The sequence below is a fragment of the Lynx canadensis genome, chromosome D2, assembly GCF_007474595.2.
Source record: "Lynx canadensis isolate LIC74 chromosome D2, mLynCan4.pri.v2, whole genome shotgun sequence".
Lineage (NCBI taxonomy): Eukaryota > Metazoa > Chordata > Mammalia > Carnivora > Felidae > Lynx > Lynx canadensis.
The window spans coordinates 13,162,744-13,186,085 of record NC_044313.2 but is presented as its reverse complement, the minus strand read 5'-3'; the positions used below and the strand labels follow the sequence as shown (position 1 = coordinate 13,186,085).

Sequence of the window (23,342 nt, the reverse complement as noted above, 5' to 3'; positions counted from 1 at the left end):
TATTTTATTTCTATTTCTACGCTACTAACAAAATACACCATTGGAATGCTTAAAAGTCACATTTTGGAGACATTAACTAAAGGTGATCTTGATGGCCTTTTTCCTACAACATTAGAAACTAAAACTGCTCTGTTTGCACTTCTGTCCAAACACGGAAACACTGATGTGTTTACTTGGGAACTCATTTTTACTTTTTGACTTTAGCATATTGTAGTGACCAATTACGAAAACATACACGAAGTTGTACTCTGGGTCATGAGTGGAAGTTCATAAACACTGGAACGACACTTGGACCCAAATGCCGACAACCAGCCATGCCAAGTGCTGATTCAGTTTTCAATACAAGTCTTGTCTTAGATTTAAAAACAAAAGTATCGATTCAGTTATAACCAAATCATTCACATCTGATTGGTCTAATCCTTAACGGTTTCATATTGGCAAAGAATCTCTCCTCAAAAGTAAATTTCCTCATAAAAAGAGCAGTATGTGAGTAATACTTTTTAATGAACTCGATTTACGTAAAACATATCCCCAATACGAAACTGACATCTTTTGGCCAAAGCATATTGAAATATCGGCAGATAATCTATCACAATACTGCAAACACATGGACTTTAGTATTTTAAAAAGTGTAAGAAGAGCTTCGGTCGTACTAACATCAGAAAAAAAAATGCTGGAAGTTTTGTAATATTTAATAAAATGTTAACTAAAAGTGGCACCGTGTTAAAAAAAATGACTCAGACCTCAAATGGGAAAATAAAATACTAATAAACCAAATTCTGAGGGTCATTACAGAAATTTATAAGTGGGGAAAAAAAGGTTGGTGGAAGTTATTTTTCCTTCTCCATTTCTTCATTTAAAAAGTTATTTAATTTTTGAAAAAAGAAAAAAAATCCTAATTTTTTGTATGTAGGAGAAGTTCTCAGAATTTCCAAATGTATGCTCTCATAGGAAAACTAAAGAGTCAGCTAACACAAATAAGCAATTTTAGCTTATGAATCTAAACTTGGCCAAGTATTATCTGATTCAGAATATTAAAATGAGCCAAACTCTTCTCTCTGCTTTGCATTGAACTTTCAATGGAGTCTTCATAGAGATAAATATTAGACAAAAATGAGGTTCATTAAAAGACTGCAGAATAGATGTCTCCAGAGACAAGCAAATTTTCCCATTTGAAAACTGGAGACACAGATTCAGTGTTTCATAATTTATTTTAGATTTTTACGGGAAAAAATAAGCAGATGATTAGCGATATTTTTAGACCACTGTTTTCCACTGTAAATTTCAGGCTAATTTCGTACAGATATATCAAGATAATTCTTGGAAGTATTGGCATTTGGGGGGAACTGACTTAAGAAAAGGGCCAACATATACTTCTGTGATAAACCAATTCTTAAGGGCAGATGTAGAACTGTGTCCAGGGCCAACGATTCACTCTTCCTTCGGTGACTCTTCTTCTGGTTCAAGACCCAAATGCAACCGTCTGTTCTATTATTTACGTAACTTGAAACTAAGCCTAATTCTTCATTCCTCGAATTGCTCGTTGCTTTGGGTTATCAGGCATCAGACGATCACCTCCTTTTTTCCCTCAGAATGATTTTCAGATCTAACTTCCTAATATTTTTCTGGCTAGTGATCTAAAGGCATTCAGAATCTCAACCAAACAGACTACCTTAGCTTCTCTTGGACTTAAACGAAACTCAAACGCGAAGACAACAAGTTACTCTCCTGAAGCTAATCAAGTTTCCTAAAATAGGTCATGCTTCAAAAAACTACAAAAACAAAAACAAAAACAAAACTCACAGAACTTTGGATCATTCCTTTCAGAAAAAGAGCAACATCTGATACTGGAATAACACAGGGGAGCAGCTCTGTGAAACCAAGGTTCACAAAGTCAAGAGTGATCTGAAGCAGCTTCCCGGTAACAAACCGTACGTGATACGGTAGCGATGACGATTTTGTTTTGCATCGAGAGAGCACACATAGATCTTCACATTGAGAAATCGGTATCTTAATTTTAGAGGCAACCAGTTGTTCTTAAATGTTTTAAAAACACATGTATATATGAGGTATATGCATGTATTTTATACACAAAGATACATGAACATATATTCATGTACACATACGGATGCATATAAAATAGGAACTTTCTTTTGAGTGTTTACAATGAACGGTATTCCTGCAGCTAAATGTGTCTACAAACCGACTTCTGAGAAACCGGCCACGGCGTCGATTCTGCTTTAGGAGAAATCTATTCCTGAGGAATCACGAGTCGTGTACTTCCGAAGCTGCCCCTAGGCCTATGGCAGGTTCGTGGGCGACACCAGCACCTAAGTGAAGCCGAAGGAACTGCTTATTCATGGAGAATCTGGCCCCTTTTCACTTTAAAAGTGTAAATAATTTAGCTCACTTCACAGGTCACTCTTGAGAGTCCCTGCTAGTATTTACACGGGACGTAGTTTTTCGCAATGAAGGCGAGTATGTAACGAAGCCTGATCGTGTGGTTTCTCGCAGTACCGAGATTTCCTTCTTCCTTTGTCTCTTTTCTTCTTGCCCCTAACGCAAGCACAGTACGACTGGCTTATTAACTGTTGGCGAACTTGCCAGCTTTCCGGGACGGTTCGTATGGCACTCTGAGGATACTGGGCGTCTCCTCCATGACCCTTACGAGGAGGTTGTCGATGTAGTCCTCGAGTTCCCGGATGTGCGTGTCTTTCCTCCTGAGGAGCTCTTTGTGCTTCACCAGCTCCTGTAGGACCTCCTCGTAGGTCAGACCACGATACCCTGCGGTGGCATCAAAAGGGTTGCTGTCCTGGAACAGGAGAAAGGTGGTCATTTCAGTAGACAGAACATGGCCAGGGGGAGGGGACGGCAAGGCAAGAATTATCTGGAACTTCAACTTTTGGTTTTTCAAACCCCGATCAAGTTTCTTCTGTGTCCTTGGCTAGAACCAATGTGACATTCAGAGTGGCTAGCCAGTCCTGAGGCAAGAATTAGGGCGGACACACCAAAGCCTCGATTGTAATTCTAAATCTTTCTAGAACGGTTCCTTACGTTGTGGACAGTGTCCTAATAGACGAAATTGAACACACAATTTAGGATTAACAGATAAAATGCTCTACAACAAACATAATTAAAATAGACAAAGACTAAAGATCTCTAAGATTTGACTTGGAAAAACTCGAAGTAGCTATGGAAAAGTATACATTTGCACAACAGCTTAGCCCTCATGAACTGCTTCTACTGAACTGTGGTTTAATGCTATGACTTTGGCTTTTTACTGAAGATGGTTTCAAAAAGCAGCCGTATCAAATCTGCTTCTCCAATTTGCTGTAAAATGTTCAAGTCGTTCAGAATTAAACCAATGAGCAGCCTTGTAAGAAGTAATTACCCATGGGAGTTAATTTCTGTTTTAATTTAGAGGCAAACAAAGCTTTTTCTCCCCTCAGTAACTGGTCTATTTCCTCCTCCTAGGACTACTACCCACATAACTCATTTCCCTTTTTGCCCTGGTTATTAGGAAACTCAGACTTCGACTACACTCATGCTAACTAACACTTAGGATTAGTGGATCTGTGTTCTCTCATTCACTCATTTACTTATTTTGCTAACTTTATCCTATTGATGAATGTTCCTTTTTACACAAAAATAATAAAACAGAGAAAGACATGGATTTGACCTTTATTACAAAGCATTCTAATATTAAAAGAAAAACATCTGTCATAAATTTAATCAAAACAGCACTGGAACATCACCTATGGTGTGGAGTATTTAGATTTTTCATTATATGTGTATATATGCAATATGTATATATGTCCAAATATAAAGTAACAACTTTTATGCCTTTTTTACACAGTTCTGTCCTTAATCAACAACTTAAAAAAGGTTTTTATCACTTTCTTTCAAAACATTTCCATTTGGCTTTAAGGGAAAAAAAACCCTGTAATACTGAGGAAACGGGTCTAGCTCTTAAGGACTAACTGATCTAATCTATCCAGTGGAGGGTAGAGAATGGGGACTGCTGGGTAAATGCAGAAAGGCCTTTGACTCTTTTTTCTCTCCACTGGGTTAAATTTGTCTTTAGTCCTTTTTCAGGATCTACTTTAATTTGATATGTGTCTGGTGCTCATGAGGAAAGTCAAAGTGTAACTTTTTATCCCCTCCCCCCCCCGCACCTTGACTTTGCTGTCCGGAGAAACACCTGAAGTACAGATGCCCATTTGATGCTTAGGTTATCAAAGTCACTCCCTTCTCAAGGATAAAGGAAAAATTCAGGACCCAAAACTGGTCCAACGCCATGGGCATCTGAAGCAGTGCGCTCTGCTCGTTTAAAGGAGGAAACGTGATTGAAGGCATAAGGGTCAACAGTAGGTAATCCGTGGAGAACAGCTGGAAAATAAGGTTCAGGACAGAGTGCCAAGAGGCTGAAATGGTAGGTTCCGACAGACTGTCAAGGATGCTGGATGCTATTATTAAGGACTTTTGAGACTTACTGCAATGGTGAGGAAGCCATGGAAGGTTTCTACACAGAGGCAGAGTATGATTAAAGCGAAGTTCTAGGAAAATTAAAATGGGAGCAGTGGGTAGGATCATTTGGAGGAGCTTAGTTGTAAAGCTACTGAATGAAACATTAAAGACAAGTAATAAAAGCCTCCAACAGATTAGCAGAAAGGACAGAGCGGATGCTAACGGAAAAGTGAGCTTCCATTCCATAAGATTATATTTAAAACAACTTATTTTAGCACTAGAAACTGGGAGCAGATACAACTTTATGAGTCATATTACCTTTGTCCCTAAAAACATTTAAGAATATTACTTCACAACAACTCTGGAGAGAAGTGTTGGTTTACTTTTTATTCTCTTCTCTATCTTTTGTAATAATAAGACTACACACACACACACATACACACACACACACAGACTCACATGTTTACTAACTTATATAACTGGTCACGAGCAGTTTAGAGATATAAAACTTATAATTTCCTAACCACATTCTTGTTAAACATTTATTACATTAAGCAGATTTCTAAAGAAAAGATAAGCTACAGTAGTACTCAATACTGAGGTAAGTATATTTTTAAAATGTCTTAAAAATAAGCCAAACTTTCTTACTATAACCTAAGTAATTCTACATAGATTTGAGACAGATACCGGCCTAGGCCTCACTTCCCTTATCTGATAAATGAGATGTTCTCCACGGTCCCTTTCAATTCTAAGATTTCCTGGTCTACAAAGCAATTTTTTTCTGAACTCCATTTTTAAAAAAGTAGCGACATCCAACTCATGTGACTTCATTTATCTAATAAAACATTTACTGAAAAACAGAGTTCCTGTGCGAACTGCAGGGGTTAATGAAATTGCACTAAATAGGGTTCATTACTGCCGAGTTGACTGTTTTATGTGTTTTCTTAGTTTAACATAATAACAGCGTCAGCCTGAGTCTCTCTAATCTTAATCAAATTACACATATATGAACTGATTCCTCCAAACTAATTAAGTGACGATACACAGTTAGAAAATCATTCAGATGGTTATATTTACCACCACACCAGGACTATCAGATAATGTAATGGAAATCGTTTTTAAACATTTCTGTGAAGACAATGAGGATGAAGAACATGTCAAAGAATCCTTATTTTGACATGTGTAGTTTACATGAAAGCCATGATATGAATCGATCTAACAATTTAATCTCTCAAAACAATTACCATAAATACTGCTCAACGCTTTAAAGCCATAATCTGGCGTAGAAAAGCCACTATTTGGCTTATTTTTCCCCCCTCCCGACCATCTAATACTTATATAGAGACAGATTTCCTGGAAATACATTTCTGGCCTTCTCAATAAATTTTCCATTTGTCCTTTTATGTGAAAATTTCCCCCCAAATTTCTGCATTGAGTTTCTAGGCAGGAAAACATCTTAGAAACACATGTACTATAAACTATATTCTGGAAAAGAATATAAAATAATTAAAAACAGTTTTGTGCTTAGTTCCAGGTTTCATCCCACAGTTGAAAGCCAGTTAACCCTTCTAATTTTAGGCATCAGATGCTTGCACTGACTGCCCTGTTCAGTGAATACATATAGATGTCTCCTTCTGTTCGCTGATACAATTCCCAACAAAATAATACAGACTAATATTAACACATACAATAGGGAATGGAGTTATTTGCTGGTTACAAAAGTCCTTTGGCTTGAAGAGGAAAACTCTCAGGCAAATATAAAAATTAATTATTTTTCCAAAAGATATTTCTAACACTGTTCTCAGAAGAACTTCTAAAACTGAGAAACCTCCAAACTGGTGGAGACTCAAATAACCCCAGCAGGGCTCCTAGGTACTCAGTATTTATTCCTCCGGCACTCCGTACAGACAGCACGTATGTTTTTAAGCTGTCTTCTTGTACTGAAATTTAACGTAAATGTGTCTTCTCTCTTCCCCTCTCACGACCCATCCTTTGTCATCCCCACGGAACTTCGGTTCAAAATTTCCATACGCAGATATCAGACAGTGGGGATGGGGTGAGAGGACAGCAGAATCGTGACGTGAAGTTTTCCAATCGGAATTTTAAGTAACACAGTTGTACGAAAGACTTTTGAGAATTACCAGGGAGCTATTTTTACTTCACACGTAGCCTAGCCTTTTACACCGGGAAATGTATATTTTTTGCAATATTGAAATTTAAACAAAAGCAAATTATCAGGACTCAAAATAACTGGAGGTTTCAAGAGAGGTTGTCCTGGCAACCAAATATTGGTGGGGCACTAACTGCCATCCAAGGCGGCCAGGGGAAAGAGACAGAAAGATGAAGGCTTGGCATTCTCTGATCTTCTCATTATTGTTCTAATGAGGAACTTTGCTCTGGGAATATCATCTCAGCTACTTTCACATCTTTTGTCCGACTGCCTTCACCTCCCTTTCAGTTCTTAATTAGGCCTTAAAGAGCTCGCGCTGCCCTTTCAACTGGCTACTGCTCCTGTTTAAACACTGCGCTTTCACAGACAGGTGTTGGCACCAGCATGGAAGACATACAAACTTAATTACAAAATACTAGGCCCAGAAGGGGAAAAAATAACTTGGGGGATGGCTCTTATTGGAGAACTTAATGTAAATTACTTCAAACATCTTATAATCTTCAACAGAAGAATTGTTCAAATGCTTTCCCTCAATAACGATCCGGAGAAGGATGAGCTTTCTCCTCTTAATTGCATCCTGCGGTAAATTAACAACACCTAGTAATCCTTCAACTGTCATTTAGAAGAGTTAGTATTCCAGAGAAAAAGAATCGCACATCAAGGATTCTTTTATCACCTTTAAATCCTTTAACTAAAACAATTTTCACATTTATATTTCTTTAAAGAATTCTAAGGATGCTTTTACGGCAATAAATCACAAGATTGGGAAAAGTACATTTACAAGCACACAGAAATTGTAATTAAGGTTACTTAATAAACAATAGCTGCACATTAAATCGATTTTTTGATGTTGCATTTTGTTTGAGATTAAGTAACCGCCTGATAGAATTCATTTTACTATCTGATCAAAGGCTGACTTCATATATTCTGACATTTCTCGCCAGACTGCCATATTATAAAGACTCGAGTATTTATGAAACATCAAAACTTATAAATCATTTACATAAAACAGCAAAAATGCAGTACAAAGTCCTCTGCTTCTATAATGTTTTCTATAATTTTAAACACAAATAACTACATTTAGAACGGTTTACACACCACACCAGTTTCTTCTAGGCATATCACATCATAGAAAATTGCGATATGTTATTGCTTTAAAAAATTCTTATTATACATCTGGATCACACACATTAAGGACAGATGGTTCAAACAGCAACCACCAGCCTCTTGGAATAACGGCTCTATTTCTGTTATTCAGTGGGAATCCAGTTTTCTACCGAGAACATGTGCCCATATTTTTGTACAGTAACTTTCTAGATTTTAATGCTTTTAGAATCGACTGAAGATGCAGTGAACTCTGAACAGAGATCCAAACCTGGACTTCAAACACAGTAAAATGAAGTTAAGATATCTGAATGATCCTTGCAAAATGTGAGTTACATTTAGATGGTCGCTTCCAAGCCTGTTAATATATTTGGTTTTGTTCTAAGAAGGTAAGTGTCCTAAAGGTTCTTTCAAAGACTCTCCCGGTTACCTCGATCTCTTGCCAAGATGCTTTTCCTATTCTTGAAAGTTAACAGGCAGTTTTATTCTTTCTTCGATCTTTGTCACAACAACAAAAAACGTCCATTTTCTCCCCACGCTCTCATTTCATAACCGTGATGTTGACCTTGACCTACAGCTTTCACATTAATTTTAAAAGTCTGTAAACAAAATGTGTAGATTCTAAATTGGCTTCAGTTATAACTCTAATACTGCTTGAGTCTCTACACATCATAAAGTCACGCCCTATCGTACGTTAAAGACTGAGTTTGAATTTTGCTTTTCTTCTTTCTCCCCAGATGACCACATTAAGCTATCATCCAAAGGTAACTGAGGGGTTCAGGATGAAGGTTTTTTCAAAAATGTATGCCAGGCAGAAGGTCGGTTTGTGGTTTCTTTTCTGATGATGCACTAACCCCCCCTCGGCAACTTACCGGGATTTTCCTGAGGTCCTCATTGCTTGTTGGATTCATATGAAAACTAAGTAACAAAAGACAAACATCCATGTTAAAAGCATATCACACAGTCCACAGTGGTTGAGGAAACAAAAACATAACGTTTTTAACCCACACTGCACGAACAATTTCTAAAGTCCTAATTTACTTGGACGAATGAAACCTAATCCAGGATGTAGAAGAAAAACAGTATTTACTCAACATCCTAAAGTATCTATAATTTTAAACTTTAAAGGAAAACCCTCCAGTTATTATCAGAACTGAAGAACCATATATAAATAGATACAGTTTCTAAACATCTTTAAACATAAGCGATTTTACCCAGCAGGAGAGTTTATAAAACTGAATTTTATAACTTACTCATTTTACATACATGCACTCACCTCAAGCCTTGTACTATAAACTATGGAGAATTCAATAAATGTAGATTGGAAAGACTGGAGAATACATGAGTTAAAGCAATCTTTTAAAAACATTATAGAGGTATTAGAAAAATTAACTTTTATACACTATCCTCTCAATGAGAACGGAGTCAGAGTTGTATGAACGATTTCCGTCATTAATGTGATTTCCAAGCAACTGGCCTTCAAAATTTAAATACCCAAATGGACCCAAACAAAATGTGTTTTTCTTCCATGCAGAGAGTAAGAGAACGTCACAGCTGAATGCTATAATCATTTTCTTCTTTGAAACATGTCCATTAGGAAGGGGCTGTGACCAAAAAGAGGCTGAACTTCAAAGCCATCTGATGAGTAAATATTTCATCATTGCCATTCAAGTTTAACTCTGACCCGGCACTTAAGAGTATTGGACATTAGAGCCTCGACAAAGCATTACTGTCCTCGGAACCTTTTTACCCCCCTTCCCCCAAACAAAAAGACTTAACTGTAAAGTATACTTTTTTTTTTCATTATCTGTGCTTTATCAGCCAAATAATTGGAATCCTTTGAAGAAATTCACTTTTAAAACTTTTGGCGGTGTGCACGAAAAGTCTCAGCTGGATGCGACGTCTGGAAAATCCCTATCGCTGCAGGTGCACGGCCCAGGCGGTCAATCTGCAGGGCCTCTGTGCACGTACCTGCACGGGAGAATAACTCACAAACCCGACGCTTCATCGGCTAGGACAAAGATCTGGAGTACAAGCTTCCAGAACTGATTGCTGACCTTCTCTAGCTAGAATCCCTGTGGATAAATTTGGTATTTCAGTAGAGCCGGGTGCCACGGCAGAGCATATTAACACACGCTTTAAATACCTACAAACGAACACGCCGTCAGCAGGCTGACGCGGCTGAGCCACTCTCTCCTTCCCTGTCTTTGCGGTGTTCTGTATGGTTCCAGACTAGAGTCAGTGGTGCCAGCAAAGCCGCAAGAGCCTAACAAAAGAGTGGCTTAAGAGAAAATACCAAAAATAAAATCCGTTATCGTACGGCACAGCTAGGCCGGGGGTGCCGTGGGAGCAGCTAACACGTGCGGTTCCCGTCCTGCCCATTTTTCAGTCCAAGGCGGCCCACGGCAGACCAGTGGGACGACTCCCTCCCGGCCGTCGCCTCACAGCACACTGCTGTCCCGAAGAGGACAAGAGACACATCCAGCTGCGTTTCCCTCCGTCCCACTGAGTCTCAAGGACAACGCGATTTACAGCCGGGGTTGCAGCACGCCTCGGTGGTTAAAGGAGAGGAGTGACCGAGGGCCCCAGAGCCAAGTGGCATCAATGCAAATCCTGATTCTGCCCTAATCTTGCCGTGTGACCCTGAGCAAGTCACTTAACGGTGCGTCGTCTGTAAAATGGGGCTGCGGACGCACCTGCACAGAGACTCCCGGAAAGACGAAGAGTTAGCAACATGGACAACACCCAGCAGAGTGACTCACACAGGACGTGTTCAGCAAATTACTGAGTAAACATCTACCCAGCACTTGGACTGTGCCAGATACGATTCTAAGCACCTGACCAAAATTAACCCATTTAATCTTTACAACCCTCAAGGTGAGTATGACTTTCATTTTCAGAATAAGGAAACGAGTCACAGACAGGTTAGGTAACTTGAGTGTGGTCCCACGGCTGGTAAGAGAGGCGGGTGGGGTGGGGTATCTGGCCCTCAAACCTGTCCTCTTCACTGTGACACAGAGCCCGAGCCCTGCTCTCTGCTCACTGGGCACCGGCGGCACGGCTGAGGCCCGGAACAGGCAGGACGCGTGGATTACCCAGAAAAGAAACACCACCTCCCTTTGAGCGGGCACACGGCAGAGCTGTGGCTGGGGAGGTGGGGAGCACGCCCTTGAGAGTCCTAGCTTTCGACCACACGGAGGAAGGAGATGTCCCACCGCAGCAATTAGCTGAGCAAGGCCAAAGTCAAGGGAAAAGCAGGATTCCAGATCAAGTGAAGGATGGGTTTGGCAGAGAGAGAGGGCTCCGAAGACAGACACCGTGGGGCCTGGGGCTGGGCGACAGCAGTGCCTTGGCAGGACACTGAAGAGACTGGAATGCAGGGCTGTGCTGGGGGGGGGGGGGGGGGGGGAGGGGAAAGCAGTCCCCGAAGGCTTTGGGTGCAGAAGATGGGGCTCCTAGACCTGATCCGTGGAGCAACAGGCAGGGTTTTGACAATTTAAATCTTCCTTCATAAATGCCTCTTAGACAATTCATGTCCCGTGGTATAATGACAGCATTACAAGAAATCATTATGACCGTACAAGTCTCATAAACATTATTATGCTGATAGACATTTCATTCTGCATCTCAAGAAGAAATTACTGAACTGAGAAATACTGGTGGTGTAATTATTGTAACACAGATTTTTAGAAAGGAGACATTTAGGACACACGTGTTACCCAAATCACGACACCACCACCACGTAATAACCAATAGCTTTAGTCTATGGAACTAAAGTGAAACCGTGGCAGTCTGAAAAATGCCCGAGAGTTCTTAGGGATGATTACATCACAACGGTCGCAGGCTGGAAGGGAAAGGGGGTCGTGCGCAACAATGCTGGCCGTCCCCAGGTTCCCCACTCTGGCTGAGGGCTGGGACTGTCCAGCGGCCCACAGCGCAGAGCGGAGGGACAGGGCTCTTGCACGGGGCATTGTCTGAAATCCAAAGGCACAGCCCCTCCCCTGTGGCCGGCTTTATTTTCACACACTGACGTGTCAAACACATGACAAACTCAGTCATTCACGGCTGCCTTTTTTTGATCTGTCCTTCAGGGGAAAAAGAGTTAACTGAACTGGATTGAATCAGCTTGGTGAAAAATAAAATGTCTCTATTTATCGAAGTGTGGCACCAATTTGTGTTATCTTTCTCTTTGGACTGCTGTCCTCCTGTCAGACAAGATACCGAATAATACAGTCTGACTGCTCAACTAAGCTGTTGACAGGTTAGGGAAAATGGTGTTTTTAACCAGGTATAGGATAAACTTAGACATGCTCCTACTGAAAAAGTCTATACGAATTTCAACGTAAGATTAAAACAAACTTAATGTTAGAAATTAAAACGAAGGAATTTGGGGGTGATAAATAAAGAACTTTAAAGCAAATTTTAAGCTGATGAAAACATTTTGAATTCCCGTTTTCAAAAAGATTTTAAGCCAAGGAAGTATTTTACCTTAACATTCTAGCGTTCTTACCTAAAAGCTTATTTTTCACCTCGTGATATTTCCCCCATTTTAAAGAATTGGTAAACTCTGACAATTTTGAAATTAGTAGTGCTCGAACAGATTTCAAGGAGCCATTAGTATCTCTTTCATAACATCACTTACTAATTTATTTTGAAGGTAAAATAAATACTGAGTAAGGAAATAAGTAAATTGGTGAGAACTTGAAACTGTCCTAAAATGTCAACTAGAGACCAGCCTGCCATAGACAGGCCAGAGAAGTCTACCAATCTTTACAAAGTGATCAAACCGATCACCACACAAATCACTAAGCATCTGGCAGTGATCATTTTCTTCTCTGTCCTTCATTTTCTCTACCAAATACCAACCTTGGGAGCAGGAGTATCTATGAAAGGGCAGACACTACCAAGAGCAAAAATGTATACAGGGCTTGTCAAGAAAAAGAAACGACAACAACAACAAAAACCCAGAGAAGAGCAAAGATCTATGAAAACTGATTAACTGTCTTGTTAGCATAAGACAATGCAAACTGTGTAAGTTCCTGGTTCTAGGATTTTAAATCTTTCAGTGAAAAGTCACGTAACAATGCTTGCAGCGCTTTTGAAGGCATTTAAAAACAGGTATTATTACGTCTTCCATAATATCGCTTTCCAACCCCCATTACTGCTGAAATTATAAAGCTAAATCCATTTTGGCCTACCACCTGACTCACTGTGTATTTAGTAAGTGAATTCAAGTCACCTGCAAAATCCAGGAGGTAGGTGACCCACCTGGCTGGAAGGGGGGGGGGTGGCAAAGAAGGAAAGGAGGGGGGTAATAATGGAGTCACTTTTCTCAAACACCATTCAATTCCTTACTGAGGATGGGAAAGAAGAAGAACTTTAAACCACCACAGAAGAACTTCTGACAGCATTTCCAAAGGACACTATCCTGCCGATCTTCTTGATTAACTGTAAGAGTAGGGACTAGACCCCCAGGGCTCCTCCTTGGTGGCAAATGTAGTTGGGAGAGGAGTATATCCTAAGAACTACACGTGACGTGTAACACTTTTAATGAATCTGAAAAGAGGAAAAGAAAAATGCCCATTTACAGTGAAGCAAGGGCAAAGGATAAGGTGAGCCTTACGACAACGGACACTTAAAAAAAAATTTTTTTTTAACATTTATTTGTTTTGAGAGAGAGAGCAAGCACGCACGGGGTAGGGGCAGAGAGAGAGGGAGAGAAGAGAGAATCCCAAGCAGGCTCCACACTGTCAGCACCGAGTCCGACTCACGACCTGTGAGATCGTGACCTGAGCCAAAATCAAGAGTCGGACGCTTAACTGACTGAGCCCCCCAGGTGCCCCAACAACTGGTATTTTATCGACCTTAACTGTGGTACCGGGCAACTTTCAGAGCCCTTGACATGTTGACTCACTTAATCCTTGTGATGTGCTGTGTTGTTTCTGTTTACAGAAGAGGAAAGCGGCACAGAGAAGCTAAGAAGTTGACTCAAGGGAACAGAGTTTACTAAGTCGAAGAGTCAGGATTCAAAGAAAAGCAGCCAAGCTCCGCCGCCCGACCTCTGGGGCCATGAACCCCGCTTCTCCCGCACAGGTGTTCTGAACTGTGAGCTCACAGAGGGCTGGTTTCGGGGAGTCCAGGGCCACTTCCCGAGGTTTCTCCCAGTCAGAGATGACTACGAAAAGCCCAAGACTCAGATTGTCTTCAAGAGCCGGACAACAGGCTGAAAAGCAATAGGTTTTGGAATAACTGTGCCCACCGTTTTCAGCGTCCCCCCTCCTGCTCCAGGCTGCCCCTCCCTACACCCCAGCAGGCCGATCTCTGCACAGTGCATCATCTGGGCCGCCCTGCCCAGTGGCTTCCTGTTCCTCTCTGGTCCTGGGAGGCACCTGCAAGAGACGGGGGACAGAAAGAAGGGGAGGCAGGGTTTTCATTCCCCGCCCCACCGCCGCCTCAAGCCGTCCCTGCTGTGCTCCAGGTTGAAGCGGTAGGTTCTCTATCAACAACCACAGATGCAGCCACAGCTGTCCCTTCACACCTGAGCACAGCAGTCCCTACAAGACACTGCTGGTTCCTGGTGCTATCCCCTCCCTCCTCGGTGTCCTTAACCCCAGGCACCCCCCGGTACCTGGTCTCTCACTAAACGTTCTTCAATGATCTGTTCTGTGTCATCTGTTTCCTGCTGGGGCTCTATAGCGGACACAAGAACATACAATAAATGCCATAAACTCTTAACTTCGTAACTGAAAGTGGTTAAAGACAAAGGCTTGTCCTCTCAATCTACCAGGAAGAAAGAAAAAAGAGAAAACCAAAGAAAAACAATCTACCACAATTATCATATGAATGATCTCCACTTCCCCTTTCCCTGCGATTTCTGGCTTTTGCTCTGTAACTACTTATTTTAACACTCTTTTCTTTCTTCCCAGATATACACAGTCTCCCACTTTGTAAACGATAATTCACATTTACATGCCGGCCGCAGAAAAGTTCCGGGCCTTCATTTAACAACACTTTTCACACTCACGGAGCTAGAGTATGTTCAAAAATTATTTTCAACTTAGAATTACATTATTAAAGACTGATTGCACTTGCAAGTTCTGAAATGGTGTCACTGCTCAAAGTGACTGGAAATTTGAATAATCCCGCCTCCTGTTTATATACTGCCTTACAATTTATAACACATTGTCACAAACCGAATTTCTTGAACGGTTTTCCAAAGGAAGAGTCCTCAAGGTGAGATACGGCTACTCACGGCCAGATCCACTCAATAAAATCCCGGCTGATCAGTTTCACCTTGTGCTTCCCCTACTCGCTCCCTCTGCCGGACCTGCTCTGCGGACTCACCACCACCCCAGTCGTTCCCTAATCCTTTGCGGTTCCTCACCTCTCCACCCAGAGCTTGCACACAGCCCTCTGACACGCCCATTTTTATTTTGCCAAGTTCTAATCCCTCCCAAGTAACCCCCGCTGACTTTGCTACTCACCTGCTACCATCTGAAACTATCCCCCACCACCAACACTCGCTGCTGCTTTATAATCATCACAACAAATTATTTTTATCAAAGGCACCAACAGCCTCATTCTCTTTGGCCTCTCAGCACCATCTGACACCAAAGACCGGTCTTTCTTTTGGGGACTCGCTTCTGTGATATCTGGCAGCCGAGATTTTCTCCTACGTACCAATGACTCCTTTTCCTTGTCAACTTTGTCTTTCACACTGGGTATTTCTTAAGGTTCTGTTTTCAGACCTTCTTTCTACTGTACCTTGGTGCTTTCATATTCTCCCACCACTCCACCTACCACCGCGATAATGCCTGGTGACTGCTAAATCTTTTCTCTTCAACTACAACTGCATCACCCTCTGTAATACCACCTTTACAAATGTCTCTTTAATGTCTAGGATTGGATATCCTACCTGTACCTCAAAATTAACATGTCCCAAAACCAATCATCATCTTGACTTCTTATCAGTTCTGTCTGATTTTCCAACTTCTGGTACAACCAAGTCTCCTGGTGCCCCAAGGTGAAGCTTCAGAGATACCCCTGACTCCAGCCCTCAGCTTGTATGCCTCATCGGTAAGCTGCCAGATTCTGGACATGGGTCTCTCGAGGTTCCTTCCTACTCGTGGTCACTGCTACCTTTCTGATCCTAAGACCACATCACCCCCAGTCCAGACTAATCCAACAGCCTCTTCACAATCTCTGCCTTCACAATCTTCACAATCTTCCTTGTCCAATTCAGCCTAGGCAACACGGCTGGGTAGGACGCCCTAAAGCTCAAGTCTAACCTTGTCAGTCATCTGTCAAAAAACCTCCGGCCTCCACTTCCTCACAAAAAAAAACCAATTTCCTTAGGCCTGGTTTGCAAAGCCTATTGGATTTGGCTCAATTTATCTTTCCAAACTTATTGCCCATCCCCTAGTTCAACCTATTTGCTCTAAATTTCAGATTTTAACGAAGAAATGCCACTGCCTATTTCAAAATATCAGGATTAAAAGAAGGTTAAAAGAAGTGAACATGAAATGTTTTTTATGACAAAGTGCTATTCAAATATAAGGTATGTCAACCTAGACACGGATCTTACAACTTTCATAAAAATTAACTCAACATTGATCACAGGCCTAAATGTAAAACACAAAGCTATAAAACTCCAAGAAGATAACGCAGGAGGAAATCTAGATGACCTTGGGTATGGTAATAACTTTTCAGATACAACACCGAAGGCATGATCCATGAAAGAAAGAACAGATAAGCTGAACTTCATTAAAAATATTTCTGCTCCGTGAAAGACATTAAAGAGGATGACAAGCCAAGCCACAGGCTGGGAGACAATGTTGCAAAAGACATCTGATAAAGGACTGTTATCCAAAATATGCCAAAGGACTCTTCAAACTCAACATAAGAAAACAAACAAAACCCATCGGAAAATGGGCCCCACATCTCAACAGACAACTTCACCAAAGAAGGGATGCAGAGGACATTAACATATGAAACGATGCTCTACATCCCGTGTCATCAGGGAAATGCAATTAGAACAATGAGACACCATCCACCTGTAAGAACGGCCAAAGTCTAGAATACTGACGACACCAAAGGCCCATGAAGATGGGGAGCACCAGGAACTCTCGTTATTGCTGGCGGGAATGCCAAATGGTACAGCCACTTTGGAAGACAGTTTGTGGTTTCTTACAACACTAAACATACTCTTACAATACGACCCAGCAAGAGCACTCCATGGCATTTACCCAAAGGTGTCAAAAATTATGTCCACACAAAAGCCTGCACACAGAAGCTTGATTCATAACTGCCAAAGCTTGGAAGCAAAACATTCTTCGGTAGGTGAATGGATAAACTGGGGTACCACAGACAGTGGAATACTATCCAGTGCCAAAAAAAAAGAAATGCCCTATCAAGCCATGAAAAAAAGACATGACGTGCATATTACTAAATGAAAGAAGCCAATCTGAAAAGGCTAAACTATAGAGACATTCTGGAAAGGTGAAAAACTAGAGGCGGTAAAAAGATCAGTGGTTTTCAGGGTCTGGGGGGAGGAAGTGATCAACAGGCAGAGCCCAAGGACTTTCAGAGCTGTGAAAAACACTCTGTATCATACTATAAAGGTGGACACGTGTCATCATATATTTGCCCAAACCCACAGAATGTACACCACCACAAGTGAACCCTAAACTATGGACTTTGTAGAGTTACGATGTGTCATTGTAAGCCCATCAATTTTAACAAATGTACCACCTAGTGGGTGATGTTGATAATGGCAGAGGCTACACATGTGTGGGGGTAGGACAACATATGGGAAATCTCTGTACCTTCTGCTCAATTTTGCTGTGACCTAAAAACTGCTCTAAAAAAATAAACAATTTGTTTTTTAAGTTTGCCTTTTGGGAATCTATCTTAATTCCTGGATTCCCCGCCCCTTCTGCTATAACTTACTTGAAGAAAGAAATGATAACGTCGTTAATCTTTCAGTCCTGGCATCTGACCCAGTGCCTAGAGCATGGCAGATGCTTAACAAATAGATGTTGACAACAGCCAGTGCTTAATGACAATGTCTAAGAACTGGGCTAATACTTGACCAAGAAAATCAATGGTAGGCCAATACAAATTTTAACAACAAGATTTCAAGTCCCCAAAGAGCAGAGGAAATCATTTGTCTGAGTAACAAAGATTAATTAATTATACCTAGACCTGACAGCATATTATGGAATGTCTTTCAGTTCTTTTTAAGATAGGAAGAATTATTCTGAGGCTTATAAACTGCTAATATGAATTGACCTAAGTTTCAAATTGGTGACCTATAATAAAATTCAGTTCAACTAGCGATCTATCCAGTTTACCAATCAGGTCCTACCAGTTCGAGTATTTGACCACAATACAGATTAATTTGAGATTTTTCTGGCAAATCCTGAAAACACTGATTCCGTAGAGGTTCGATGTTAAAGGAGTTTAAGAAATGTTCATGATCCTCTTTATAAAAGTCCTAAAAAATAAAGTATCCAAAGAGAGATTTCACTAGTAAACACAACCTTTAGCATATTTCAAGAGGGCTTCAGAGGCAAGGTGGGAACGCAGTATTTTTTTTCCCTTCTTTTAGGAAAAGAAAAAGTTAGCTCCAAATCAAATTAATGATATTTTAGATTAAAATACTACATGATCTCTCCTGGGACTGGGCACACACAACTGAATACCTGAATGGCAAAACAAAACCTAATACATAAATGTCTACGGGGATTAACTGTAATTCACTTATTAATATTCTCACAGGATGTCTTTCATGAGATCTCACAGGCAAGACAATTAAAACCTGTGGTCAATGACACCAGAGATCATGGACAGCAAATTCAGAGCAAGCTGCTTCTCGATCATGAATAGTAATGAATATATTGTTGAAGATGTCCTAAAATTTGAGGACTTAAAGAGATCTATGAAATTAAGGTACATTTCATCAAGAATATCATATTCAATCCAATTTAAACTTGCCATTTTCTCCTGATGAAGAAATGAAATAATTATTTTAAATACAGTAGGTCAAACCATTCACAAATTTCCAAACCTAAGCCCTATGGCTTGTATGATCAAGGCCAACCCAGCACCCTTGATCGGCCTTTTCCTCGTGAGAGGCTGAGGGCCTGGGGAAGGAAACCTCCTCCCTGGAGGGAGGGGAAGGGGTGGACAAGTTGGCCCTGGGTCCCTTTGGGCCTAGGTAAAGAAGGCCAGAGAGTACACAATACCTCTGGGCCAAGAGTACCAAGCTGGCTCTGTACCGGGACAAAGTCAGTTGTGCAGAGGAAGGTCAATGGAGCCCTCTGGTCACCAGGGAGGACTCAGAGGTTCAGAACACCCTGCAATTAGGCCCCTGGCCAGAAAGCAGGCAGCTTCCCCAACCCCAGTCATCTCTGCTGAGCCTTCAAGGAGGGACGCCCAAGGCAGCCAGACTTACCAGGGCCCTTCCATTAGGTGATCTGCACCCCAGACTCCTGTGCATACTCTCTGGAAGCAGAGCTGCTGGGGCAACTGGGAGATTTCTGGCTTCTCTACACCCTCAGGGGAGAAGGCCAGCCCTGAAACTTTCCGGGTGATCAAGAACTGATTTCACGGGGCTACGAAATTATAAATTTTGCCGGAAAATATATTGTCTTGTGTAAAAATATACTCCCTAGACCCTCCAGAAGTCGGTAAATATAATTATTTTTATTGGAAATTATACATTATACTGTATCCCTCAGCCAGCTTTTCTGAATGGTTTCTTCATTATTAAAATGGTTCTTATTATTAATAGTAAAAAAAAAACCAAGAACATTTTATTATTTTTTTTGAGAGAGAGAGAATGTGGGCACATAATCGGGGGAGAGGGGCAGAGAGGGGGAGAGGGAAAAGGGGAAAGAGGGGAGGGGTGAGAGAGAGAGAGAGAGAGAGAGAGAGAGAAGAATAAGAAGAATAAGAAGAAGAAGAGGGAGAGAATCCCAAGCAGTCTCCGTGCTCACTGAGGAGGCCCAAAGCGGGCTGGGTCTCACGACTGTGATCATGACCTGAGCCAAAATTAAGAGTAGGAACACTCAACCAACTGATCCACCTCAGCCCCCCACGAAGAACATTTTAAACACAGGAATCCCACTGATTTAAAGAGTGTACCCTGTCCCATTTGCAAGTTTCTGACGCCACCAGTAACTTCCTCATAGTTCTTGCTCCTACAAGCGATAATAAAAAATTACTTTTCACTGCCACGGTTTCTATTCGAATTTAAAAAATTGAACTTAGAAATGTGGTTTCACTGGCATCATTCTCTGATTTCGTGAGTGTCTCTTCCTGTTCCGGCCCATATCATACATGCAGTAGCCATGTCGCTGTTCTCTGGTCGTCCCCACAATTGTTTCCCTTTCACATCGCTCATATGCCAAAAAAATCTTTACACTTATTATAGCATTAGGTGCAAAGTCTTCATTCTGATATTCTACGTTCCCATTAACAAGGGTCCCATCTCCACGGCTACCTCCAACCTTAATAGTTTCAGGTAGGCTAGGTCCCTGAGAGCCACTTAAAACACTAACTTTTAACTCATTTACTGGTCTCATTCTAATCTCCATTCAAAACAGCACTTTCCTCTCTCTTCAGAGATCCATCCGTTGAGGCTCTGACAATTCTACCTTTCCATGATGCCTAGACTGCCGACCTCACCCATTTAATCTCCTGTCATTTTTAGCTCTCTGAGCATTTACTAACTGTACCACCAATTAGCACAATTAATTACATATCTTGTATCTACCTGCCAATGATCCTAAAGACAGAGACACTGCCTTATGCATCCCTGTTTCACAGTATTGATAGAATTGTCATAGGGGCGCCTGGGTGGGCTCAGTAGGTGAAGCGTCCGGTTAGTTCTAAAACTAACATCTTTTTTTAGGATATCACCCTAATACATACTGTCTTGTAGTCTAAAGATAAAAGGCACAAAAAGATGGCATTATAAGACCTTACCCATCCCTATTATTGCATAAAATAAACTGATGACAATAGAAAAATACCTTAAATTTTGGGTTATATGTATTTTTCTCTTATGTGAGGAATATTTTTAAAACCAGAATGATAGAACATTAAAAACATCAACTAATATTACTTCAGGCATATTAAAGAACCACTCAAGCACAATCTTATCTTCTTGGTGAAAAATAGAATATAGGACGCTTTCCCCAACAAAGAATGAAAGAGGCCCACCTCCAAATCTGGTTAGAAGGGATACACTAGTGGCCTGTGTGAATTTCCTAAGGCAGCGACCCTTTTCCCAAAGGGCACTCTGGACTGTTCTGAGGAGTTTTCTGTAGGCAGCATTTATCTTTCTTTAAAAGAAAAATTTTTTTTAATGTTTATTTATTTTTGAAGGAGAGAGAGACAGAGTGTGAATGGGGGAGGGGCAGAGAAAGAGGGAGACACAGAATTCGAAGCAGGCTCCAGGCTCCAAGCTGTCAGCACTGAGCCTGACACGAGGCTCGAACTCACAAACCGCGAGATCATGACCTGAGCCCAAGAAGGTCGGGACGCCCAACCGTCTGAGCCACCTAGGCGCCCCAGCACTTATCCTTCTTATTTTCATAGTCTGAAACTGCCTTCTTTAACATTTAATCTAAGCTCAGCCACATGAGTTTAGAAAATATTCACCATGATTTAAGGTAAAGCCAAAGCTTAGATATTTTACCCTATCCTTATTAGAGCTATGCAAGAATTTCTGACGCAAGGTTTCATAGCAATATTGATTATAATACTTTTGCCTTGCAAAGTAATACATTTTCTACTTAATACGGAGAATATTTTACTTAATGTGATTTAGTTTATCAAAGATTATTATGGACATACATCTTGAAAGAAACTAGAAAAAACTATCAAGTTTAATTGTTTTCTGCCAAAAGTATATCCTCCATCAAATGAGAAACATGAGCCCCTAAATTCGACTTTAAGATTTAAGTTGAGAATACATTATTACTTGGAAAATAATTGTAACTTATTTAAAGCGATTATTACATATTCTGTAGATGCCGTGGAAGATGCCCCCACTTTCCGGGTCACCCTGTGGCAAACAACCCTAAGCACTTCATGTGCACCTACATTATTCAATCTCTTCTACGACTCCAGGTTACCAGGCTGGTTATTCCATTTTACAGCTGAAAAACATGAGGCTTAGAAAGGCTTTAAATAAGACCATACAGGTCTCAATCCAGGCCTGAGGCCTAAATTTGAACTCTTAGTACCCTCTCCTAAATTCTCTTCAGAATATTCTACTATTTACCGTATTTATATTTTCATGTTACCCGGCAAAATCTTTGAGTGGAAGAAGGTAATCACATAATACCGTTCTGAAACAAATATTAAATTATGTGCAGTATGATTTCCATTTTTCATTAATGCGGGGCACTTAATTTCTTTGAAAATGGAAAAAAAAGTCTATAGGAAACAAATATACTGTTTACCTCTAGGCATCAAACACGTGATGAACCTGAACCCCCCCCCTTCCCCCTCCAGGATCCACAACAAAGAGGTCCTTATATTTAACGCAGGGCTGCTGCAGGGCCCTGGCTAATTGGCTCCTTGGTCCCCTGAAGTAGCAAACGTACTTCCTCAGGAACCTACCGGCAGGAATGACAGACATAGAGTATAGCTCCAAGACTCCAACTAAAAAAAGAAATGGCAGAATTACCAAGTAGTTAGTAAAGACTAATGAAGTTAACAGTATACAGTCACTATTTATCAAATATCCTTTCAAAATGCGTCTCGCATTTTTTTTCAATGAGGTTTTGTTGCTAGCTACTAAAATAACCGTCTCTCCCACTCATTCCCCAACTACAAAATCATCTTTGATGGCCGAGGTTAAGCTCAAGGCCTCTTCCTTGAGGAAGCATTTCCCAATTTCTAGCCAAGTGTTCGTCTACCTTTTGTCTATAGTGAACTCCGTGTGCAACACACACAGTTCATTCTGCCTGGATTATGGGTCACTGCTTACATATCCCTCTCCCTAGTTTGCGTGGCTACTAGGACTTTAGTCCACTATGAATTCCATCTTCAGCCACCACCCCTTAGCCCTAGTAGAGCTACATATGCATGTCTGTTACAACAATTTTAAAAAACTGGTAATTACCGTTGTAGCCAGGCCAAGTTGACTCATGTAATTGCTATTTAAGTGGTATTAGCACTTTTGTCAGAAAGGTTTCTAAGATTAAAATAAATACATAAAATACACACATTTTTATCTGATGTATGACATATTATATTTAACATACAATATTTATATAGCACATGTTAATGTTTTGTATTATGCTATATAGTAGTAATTGTATTATATTTAACACATCAAATCAAAGAACAATAATTTGTTCTTAAATATAAGTTCAAGGAGACAAATGTCAAATATCTGGATCCTAATATTCTGAGAAACTAGTTAAACGTATAAAAAGGAAATTGTTTCGTAATCAGATTAGTTGCTTTATTTTCTATCATCGGCAGCTATTTAAAACAACGTGGCCACAGGTTAACACTCCTACCATATATTAAAATATAAAAACAGTACCTGTATTTCAAAAGTCAAGCTTTACTGTTATGG

At 40.7% G+C, this 23,342-nt stretch overlaps 1 protein-coding gene across 1 annotated transcript in view; it reads right to left on the bottom strand.

Annotated features, from left to right (window-relative positions):
* Positions 1-1,605: 1,605 nt before the first annotated feature.
* RAB11FIP2 (RAB11 family interacting protein 2) overlaps positions 1,606-23,342 on the bottom strand; it is a 39,094-nt gene continuing 17,357 nt past the window's right edge. Inside the window, 2 exon segments of the mRNA XM_030334131.1 lie at positions 1,606-2,812; positions 8,614-8,659. Of these exon segments, the coding sequence (XP_030189991.1) occupies positions 2,585-2,812; positions 8,614-8,659 (274 nt within the window). The 3' untranslated portion in view covers positions 1,606-2,584.